Source organism: Colossoma macropomum, unplaced genomic scaffold, assembly GCF_904425465.1.
Source record: "Colossoma macropomum unplaced genomic scaffold, Colossoma_macropomum, whole genome shotgun sequence".
Taxonomy (NCBI): domain Eukaryota; kingdom Metazoa; phylum Chordata; class Actinopteri; order Characiformes; family Serrasalmidae; genus Colossoma; species Colossoma macropomum.
The window spans coordinates 30,687,396-30,697,395 of NW_023494794.1; the positions used below are offsets into that span (position 1 = coordinate 30,687,396).

The 10,000-nt window shown below is 39.5% G+C and overlaps 1 protein-coding gene across 4 annotated transcripts in view; it reads left to right on the plus strand.

Annotated features, from left to right (window-relative positions):
* The first annotated feature begins 2,870 nt into the window (after positions 1 to 2,870).
* The window catches only part of LOC118814939 (claudin-15-like), a 7,627-nt gene continuing 497 nt past the window's right edge, over positions 2,871 to 10,000 (plus strand). Inside the window, exons 1-5 of one of the 4 annotated variants that reach the window (XM_036580844.1) lie at positions 2,871 to 3,211; positions 6,024 to 6,188; positions 6,982 to 7,063; positions 7,966 to 8,076; positions 9,652 to 10,000. The exon at positions 9,652 to 10,000 is cut by the window's right edge and continues 497 nt beyond it. In XM_036580844.1, the coding sequence (XP_036436737.1) occupies positions 2,995 to 3,211; positions 6,024 to 6,188; positions 6,982 to 7,063; positions 7,966 to 8,076; positions 9,652 to 9,748 (672 nt within the window). In that variant the 5' untranslated portion in view covers positions 2,871 to 2,994 and the 3' untranslated portion in view covers positions 9,749 to 10,000. Of the gene's footprint in view, positions 3,212 to 3,595; positions 4,443 to 6,023; positions 6,189 to 6,981; positions 7,064 to 7,965; positions 8,307 to 9,651 lie in introns of those variants that run through there. The other 3 variants (XM_036580843.1, XM_036580842.1, XM_036580841.1) reach the window with 3 other exon arrangements.

Consider the following 10,000-nt stretch of genomic DNA (forward strand, 5'->3'; position numbering starts at 1 on the left):
TCAAAACAAACGCATCAGGGGAACATTCAGGTTCTTCACTCTGTCACCTAACATTCTTATAAATTAACACTTATATTTAACATACTTAATATGTAAATTATCTTAAATAAATGATCATATGATTTAACTGATTTACTGAAGCATTACCACACGGTTCTGCGAGAGTTCTTCATAGTGTTAAATCATTAAACGATAATCAATCACATCGAAAATCCTTTAGAAATGTATCAACCGTTCAGAGAAGCTGTTTAGAATCTCAGCAAGAATTTTCCTTATTTACACTATTTAAATACATCATATACACTCTCAAAGAGATGGCTCTTCAAGGGTTCTTCAGTAAAGAAAATGGTTCTATATAGAACCATGAACAATAAAGAAGCTTTTGCATGATTAAATGGGCCTGTAACAACAGAAAAAACATTTTTGGTTCTACATAGAACCATCTACAGCGCATTCTCCCTCAGTCTGAAGAACCATTTCACAATGCAGAGAACCAGTTAATCATGCAAAGGGTTCTTTATTGTTCATGGTTCCACATAGAACCATTTTCTTTATTAAAGAACCCTTGAGGAACCATCTTTTTCAGAGTGTAATATAATGTTTTGAGTGTAAATATTCATTCAAGATTTCAAGACTGATGTGAACAAATAATTAAAAATAAATAAAAAAAATTTACATTTCTTGCCAAGTTATCAGCACTGAGATCTCATGACTTTAGAAATACGGTGAATTCTGGATATTATTTTATTAGATCTTCCCTTAGATCCATTATAACTCACATGTTTGATGTTCTCCAGTGTTCTCAGTCAGTTTAGAACCTTCTACAGCTCGTTTCATCATTCTGGACACTCACATTTCTTCATATTAATGTTCTAATGATGATCTGAAAGCTGTGACGTTGTTCAGGATGAACATCAGGATCACTTTATGTCACATATCAGATTCATTCATCTGAATATTTAATACAATATACTTTGTTTTGACTCACACACATACTGTCAGTGTGCAGTGGCGCGGTTCTGATCTTAAAAGAACTTTTAAAACATTTTCTGTTCTTTTCTGGTTCCTTACTTCATAAACTCAGGAGTCACAAACAAGAAGCAAAATTCTGACCAAAACAACAAACAAATAAACAAACAATACAACAACAAGCAGGACTTCTAGAAAATTTAGACATATTCATAAAGTAGAACCAACACAATGATGGAATTGGGAGTTGTTCCTCAACAGTTCCTCAGACCCAGTAGAGTCAACAGTTCTACAGGCTCAGTAGAGTCAACAGTTCTACAGGCTCAGTAGAGTCAACAGTTCTACAGACTCAATGGTCAATGGTTCTAAAGGCTCAGTAGAGTCAATAGTTCTATAGGCTCAGTGGAGTCAATAGTTCTACAGACCCAGCAGAGATAATAGTTCTACAGGCTCAGTAGAGTCAATAGTTCTACAGACCCAGTAGAGTCAATAGTTCTACAGGCTCAGTAGAGTCAATATTTCTACAGGCTCAGTAGAGTCAATAGTTCTACAGGCTCAGTAGAGTCAATAGTTCTACAGGCTCAGTGGAGTCAATAGTTCTACAGACCCAGCAGAGTCAATAGTTCTACAGACCCAGCAGAGTCAATAGTTCTACAGGCTCAGTAGAGTCAATAGTTCTACAGACCCAGTAGAGTCAATAGTTCTACAGACCCAGTAGAGTCAATAGTTTTACAGACCCAGTGGAGTCAATAGTTCTACAGGCTCAGTGGAGTCAATAGTTCTACAGACCCAGCAGAGTCAATAGTTCTACAGGCTCAGTAGAGTCAATAGTTCTACAGACCCAGTAGAGTCAATAGTTCTACAGACCCAGTGGAGTCAATAGTTTTACAGACCCAGTGGAGTCAATAGTTCTACAGGCTCAGTGGAGTCAATAGTTCTACAGACCCAGTGGAGTCAATAGTTCTACAGACCCAGTGGAGTCAATAGTTCTACAGACCCAGTGGAGTCAATAGTTCTACAGGCTCAGTAGAGTCAATAGTTCTACCGACCCAGTGGAGTCAATAGTTCTACAGATTCAATAGAGTCAGTGGTTTGGTAGAGTTTGGTAGAGCTAGTGGTTCTCAGACTTGGTAGAGTCAGTGGTTCCTGATTCAGTAAACATTTATCCAGATCTGTGATTTGCTTTTATTGTCATTATTAATGGTTTAGTAAACATTACTGTCTTTTTATGTTCTTTTGCTTGTATTCCTGTAAAGCACTCTAAATTAAAGCCTTCAAATGATAAAATGTGCTAAATCAATAAACACTCCATAACATATTGTTGCTTATTTGTTAATTATTTGTTGAATTTATTCTTTGTATTTTTTATTTCTTTTAACAGATTATATATTTTGTATTGACCTCATTTTTATTTGTAAAACATCCCCCCAGTAAATGTATGGCCGAGACATGTCCAGTGTTTACAAGTAATGGAAGCTTATACCCACTGATTAGCACAGTGCTACCTGCATGTCTGACACTGTATGACATCCTGTTATCTGTGCATGCAGTGTATGTTTGTATATCACAGCGTGTCACACAGAGTCAGACGTCTGATCCAGATTCTCCACAAGGGTCTGAGGCTCAAATGCTCCTTAAAGGAGGCGCCGGAATGTAACAGCTGCATTTAAGGTGGAACGGAAAGTTTGAATCAGAAGCTGGTGAACTGAAGGCCAACTTCACCAACACGTTTCAGGCAAGTTGGAGATGATTTATCATGCAGTTAGCACTGTGCTAATTGGTGGGGTGTAATACTAGCCAGTTTCCAGGCTGCTGTAAACTCCCAGTTCACACCACACGTCTTGGCTGATTGGCTGCATTTGGAGTGAAGTGGTGAATCTGGACAGAAGTATCACTTTAAAGCCCTGACTGAGCTGTGATGCTGGGCGGGATTCTGCTGCTGGACCTGCGGCTCCTCGTCAGAATGTGGTGGCGATCAGGAAGCAGAGAGCTGAGAGCTGCAGTGAGGAGCAGTGAGGAGCAGTGATGAAGGAGTCTCTGCAGATCGTCGCTCTGTTTGTCGGGTTTCTCAGCTGCGTAACTGCCTTCATCTCTCTGCACAATCGGTCATGGAAAGAATCCACGGACTACGGGAACGTCATCATCACCTCCAACATCTTCGAGAACCTGTGGATGTCCTGCGCTGAGGACTCCACTGGAATTTACGACTGCTGGTACTTCCAGAGTTTACTCGCACTGCCAGGTGAGAACACAACAGCAGCAACAACAACAATAATAATGATAACAATAACAACAGTACAGATTTTATTAATATAATTCTTCAAATTCTTAACAGATTTTAATCAGATCTTAATCTGTTATTTTAATTAGTTAAACAGTTAAACTGTAAACTGCTGAACCATAAAACAGAATTAATCAGATTTTAGTCATTAATTATATAACATACAGTGTTTAAAACTGTTACACTGAATTTTAGAATGAACAAATAAATCAGCACTTTAGAGTAAACAAATAAAAACAAACAAGTAAACAAACTTTTTATTTAACTTAAATAAGGGGATTCACTTTGTGGAGCTCTCCTCAAATCATTTTTGGATAATACTGAAATATTAATATGCCCTGAAAGTGGTCAGTAATTTCTTTGGTCAGTTTAATGGTCAGTGAGTTTAGTGGTCAATGAGTTTACTGGTCCCCAAATGTAGTGATTAGTACAATTTAATGGTCAATGAGTTTAATGGTCAGTGAGTTTAGTGGTCAGTACACTTTGTGGTCAGTGAGTTTAGAAAGTTGCCATTTTAGTGGTCCATATTTTTCAGTGGTGATTGAGTTTAATGGTCGGTGAGTTTGGTGGTCAGTAATTTCAGTGGTCAGTGAGTTTGGTGGTTGATCATTTTAGTGGTCCATATTTTTAGTGGTCATTGAGTTTAATGTTCAGTGAGTGCTGTACTGGAGCTGCAGGTGGGCTGAAGGTGGAAGTTCCTCTGGTTCTTCAGGTTTGGAACAATGAGGCTTGGTGATGTCATGTCTCGGACTCCACCCCCTCTGATGGAGGAGGAGTTCAGGAGAGACATCACCGACCACAGAACTCAGAACCACCTCCACTCACAGGCAGCGCTCCACTCGGACTGGACGTCACACCTTCAGAGGAGCATCCCCGTCCCTCTGACTGTGAACAGCAGGTTTTCAGTCTCAGCGAGGCGTTTATTCATATCATCATCGTCATTAATTAAGTCGTGATTAAGTGATTAAGTGCGCGATGAACCCGGCGGTGGAGGTGATGGCGTTCTTCCTGGGGTTCTCCGGCTGGGTGATGTCCGGCATCTCCATCCCCAACAAGTTCTGGCGGGTCGCGGAGATGGAGGGCAACGTCATCACTGCCTCCACCGTCTACGAGAACCTGTGGATGTCCTGCATGGTCGACTCCACTGGCGTCCACAACTGCCAGGAGTTCCCCTCCATGCTCGGACTGTCCGGTACGTTAGCGTTAGCACACAGGGTCAGAAATTAGCTTTAGCTTGTAGTTTAAAAAAAATTAATAATCTGAATAATAATCTCTAAATGTTAAATATTATGTATTTATTGTTTAGATTATTCTATTTCTAGACATTTTTACTGTGATTCAGTCAAACGATCTTACTGTCTGAAAGTAGATGAATGAGCCAATCGATCCTCTCCAGTTTACAACTTACAATCAGTAACAATTTTAAAACAGGTTGAATAATATTACAATATAAAAGAGGCTTTTAACAAGAAATATTACAGCTCTACCTACATTTAAGATTCGTTAATGTCTGTAAATAAACAGAACCTGGTTCTTCTAATAAACAGAACATTCTGGTCTTTATTTTATTTCCACAGAGATAATATTATTATTTACACTGAGGTCTGAAATTAAACTGAGGCATTTCTTTTTCCATTTTCAAATTCTGGGTGTCATTAAATAAATAAATATAATAATAATTATACTTACAGTATAATAATGAAAGCTACTGGTGTTTGTTTTAGTTAGATGTTTTTACAGAATTTAAATCATTTTATAAGTATTTTGAATATTTTGCTTGAATATCAGACATTCATTCATCATATTTTGACACACTGCAGCAAAAATCTGCTTTAAAACAACAAAAATCAGCCAAATTACCACAAACATCACAAACTGAGAGTTACAGAGCTCAGAGAGATGATAATCAATAACTGTGCAGGAAAAACATTCAAATAAATGAAAATATTGTCACGTTTAAATAATTTGCTATTTAAAAGCAAACAGATAAAAAAAGAAACATGAGTTGAATAATGATTCCTGACCCTGTATGATAAATATGAATGAAGAGCTTTTATCAGGTTTCTGTGTGAGATTCACTCAGAGACCAACAACAGACAACTGAACACAAACAGCTCTGCTAGATTCAGTCAGTACAATGAGATCATTACTATTCCTATTATTATTATTATTATTATTATTATTATTATTGGTAGTAGTATGACTATCGTGGATGGTCAGCGGGGACTGATATGTAACTATGATCATGTAGAGCTGTGCATGTGCGGTTCTCTCTCTGGAGGAACCCAAACAGGTCTGAGGAGACAGGAGAACAGATGATTTATTACAGAAAAATATCAACACTTTACAAAATAAAGGTTACAAAATAAAATGTTTAATCGCATGAGCACTGTCCTCAGTCTCTCACTGTTAATAACTAATAATAACTAATAAACTGAATATTTACAATAAAAGTGTCACAGCAGTGTGTATATATATATTTATATATATATATATATATATATATATATATATATATATATATATATATATATATATAGTTATATGGTTATATTAGCTGTATGTGCTATTTTCTATATGAGCAGACATTGTGCGCAGATAGTAAAGTAAAAAAAAGTAATTATGTGAAAATAAGCACAAAATCAACAAACGGAAACAGCTCACTTATCTTGAGCAGTTAAAGTTGTGTTTACAGTAATTTGCTGGTGTAGCGCCCTCTGCTGGTCAGGAAGCAATGCGCTTTGGCTAACCTGTGGTTCTGTTTCTGTTCTAGGTTACGTTCAGGCCTCTCGAGCGCTCATGATCGCATCTATCGTGATGGGAACGTTCGGGCTGATCGCCACGCTGGTGGGAATGCAGTGCTCCAAAATAGGAGGAGAGAATTACGTCCTGAAGGGAAGAATCGCTGCTCTGGGGGGAGTCTTCTTTATCCTGCAGGGTAAGCGTGCCCCCTGGAGGCCTGAGGCAAAAAAGGCACATCACTCCCTGACAGTTTAGATTATACAGTAATGTAGTATTAGAAAAACAAGCAGGAAAGAAAGGAATGCAGTAATTCGGTTGGCTTGAGAAACTGACTGTTCTTCGTTTTGTTATTCTACACTTTTTTCACTGGCTGCAGTTTTTAAACTAGAACCACAAAACACTGCAGGTCTGTAGAGCCTATATGGGAATAGCGCCCCATATGGTTTTCATACAGCATTTGGTCAAACACGATTGTTTCCCCCAAAGAAAATGAACGATGGAGTTGAGGAAATTCAAATCTGACACAAATTATGTCACAAAGGACGACTCACACTGACCCCCATAGACTTTACATACACCCTCACACTCACACATATTAGCAACCACCTGGAACACCACAGCCCAGGCCTGGGTAACAGTCAATGATGGACAATAAATAAAGACAATAATTGCCATTTTGGGGAAAGAACTGAGAGAATTAAAGAGGACAAATTTACTGTTAAACAGCTCATAAATACATTGGGAAATTGGGGTTTACATTTTAGAAGTGCACACCCAATTATCAGTTTTCCTTCAGGATCAATAAAGTTCTATCTATCTATTTTATCATCCATGCCTACTAGCACCACCTTAGCAACCACCTGGGATACTACAGCAACAGCCCAGCAACGCCTTAGCAACCACCTGGGATACAGTAGCAACAGCTTGTCAAGCCAACCTAAAGTTTCATGAACGTTTGCCCTCTAGTTCACGTCTATTCCCTCCTGCAGGTCTGTGCACCATGATCGCCGTGTCCTGGTACGCCTTCAACATCACTCAGGAGTTCTTCGACCCCCTCTATCCTGGAACGAAGTAAGCGTGTTAGTGAAGACTGACTTTACTCTCAGCAGAGATCAAAGAGATTTTACCGGAACTGAAGCAGAGCCGCTTTGAGAGGAGTTTCCCCCTAAAATCAAAAGCATCACTGCAGAACAGCAGAGGGCGCCCATGAGCAAGTCCTCAGTGAATGAGGGTGAATGGAGCTAAACGGCTAATAAGAAAAAGTTAAAATAGTAACTTTTTATCCAGGACTTTCCTTTAATTTCAGAGAGCAGAAGAAAACATTTCACTAAAAAAATAAAAAAACTTACCTGTAAGTCACCTGAGCGCTGACTGGTTAGCGTTACTGCTACTGAGAGCTGATAGGTTAGCATTACTGCTACTGAGCGCTGATTGGTTAGCGTTACTGCTACTGAGTGCTGATTGGTTAGCGTTACTGCTACTGAGCGCTGATTGGTTAGCTGATTGGTTAGCATTACCGCTACTGAGCGCTGATTGGTTAGCGTTACTGCTACTGAGCACTGACTGGTTAGCATTACTGATAGGTTAGCATTACTGCTACTGAGGGCTGATTGGTTAGCATTACTGCTACTGAGAGCTGATAGGTTAGCGTTACTGCTACTGAGAGCTGATAGGTTAGCATTACTGCTACTGCGTTTCGTGCTCTCTGACGTTATGGTTGTACATGAGGTGCTGTTATAAACTCCTATAACTGGAGTTATAAAGCGCTGAGAAACAGAACAGCGGTGTTAAAATGTTTTGAGCTGCTCTGTGTTCAGGAAATTCATTCATTCCTCCAAATAAAAATGTTTAAGCATTTATAAACTATGATTTTGCTCAAATGCTCCATATTATTAACTCATTCATTTTGGACTCATTGGCGCCCTCTACTGTCTGCTGAAGCTGGTGCTGATGTGAGCGTGTCTGTGCTGCAGGTTCGAGATCGGTGAAGGTCTGTATATCGGCTGGTGTTCAGCCACGCTGGCTCTGTTCGGGGGGAGCTGTTTACTGTGCACGTGCGGGATGACCAGCAAAGAGGAGAAACGGTGGGTTTATCACATCATCACATCACCTCTTCACTTAGTACATCATCACATCAGCTCTTACTTATTACATCATCACATCAGCTCCTCATTTATTACATCCTCACATTAGCTCTTACTTATTACATGAACTCATCACCTCTTCACCTATTACATCACATCAGCTCCTCATTAATTACATCACATCAGCTCTTCACTTATTACATCACATCAGCTCCTCATTTATTATATCACATCAGCTCTTATTACATCATCACATCACATCTCCTATTACATCACATCACCTCTTTACTTATTACATCATCATATCAGCTCTGACACTGCCTGCTGAAAATCACAGAGACACCCCCCATTACCACCCACCCCCATCTCCCCATCTCAAATAAGTAAACATCATACAGCAGCCCAGAATAATCACCCTCAGTTTACAGCCTAAAGTGCCTGAAGTTCCATGTTGCTGTTTTTCTGCGTGTAAATAACTGAATGCGTCTCTACAAAATCACTGCTGCTCACTTGAACAGTTACTGCTTTAATTCATTTCAGTAAAAGGAACAAAATGTACTTCAGTCCAAATTCAGCATATAGGGGAGAGCTGTCCGCCCCGCCCCTCCTCTCCAGATTCGACCGGGTTGCCAGATGGAGGTCACTGAAACTACACAAACAAGTGCAACATTAACCTTACTGTGATGTTGTGGGTCAAATTGACTCATTTCAAAGTTTAAAAAAACAGGAAAAAATATTTTTAATAACTTTTGAACCCTGAAACGTTTTTCTGCTGAACCTATGGCTCATTTAGTGTGATTAGAAGTGAAAGGGTCAGCTTGACCAGGAACATGAGAGACACTTTGTTTGTATTAATCAACATAATGATATAAAATATAACAAAATGTTGAAAAAGTCTAAATAAGAATAAATAAACATGTTGAATGTCTAGTTTTTGCCAATGTACAGAAAAAAAAACCAAAAAAAAAAAACCAGAAAATTATTGTTTAATGAAAACTGGGTGAATAATTGTAAGTGACCCATGATCTGTAATGGGTGAAAAACTTGATTACTGTAAATATTGATTATATTGATTAAATTGATATTAATTGAGCTAAAGATCATGTTTATGGAGAGAAACGTGCATCGGGTCATTTTACCCAGGAACATTATAGCTGATCCTCACAGTTGAAGGTTAAACTCTGACATCGGCAAGTGACGAGTCCAACACTGTTGGCTGATCAGCTGATGGACGTTTGTAATGTTTTTGGTTACGAATTCTAAACCAGCTCATGTGTATTTTTTATAACTCTGTCAGTGTTAGTTAGATGTACGGCAGCCAGAGCTAAACCTGTAACCCTAAAACAAAAGCCCTGATCCTAAAATACACTTTAGAGTTCCAGCCTGATGACAAACTGCCCGATTTAAGGTCAGCTGACCCTCAGCTGGAGCTCAGTGGTTACCTGTCCAGGAGAAAATCAGCCAAATCGGCCTCCGTCTTGAAGTCATTCTGGGCTCTAAACTACCTCCATCTTTCAAACACACCTCCGATATTTACTGGTGTTTATTGCATCTCTTCTCTCTCTCTCTCTCCAGGCCGTACTCTTACCGAGTTCCCACCAGAGGGACACCTTACAGCACCTCCATCACCTCCCAGTCACCCAACCACTACGGCCGAAACGCCTACGTGTAACTCGACATGGCCGTTGTCATGACAACATAGTCCCATAAACCCATGCATGTTGTAATGGAGTTTACTAGATCAAAAGGACAAACTGTCCCACGTGAGGACGAGGAGACGACAGCTGGACTAAAGGCAGGTGATATGGTGAGAGATCACGACGTCACGACACCTGAAGACACTTACAACACGATACGCATCACCGATTCTGATGGATCAGAAAACCAGCAGCGCTACTTTAAACCACACTAACACGGCACCGAT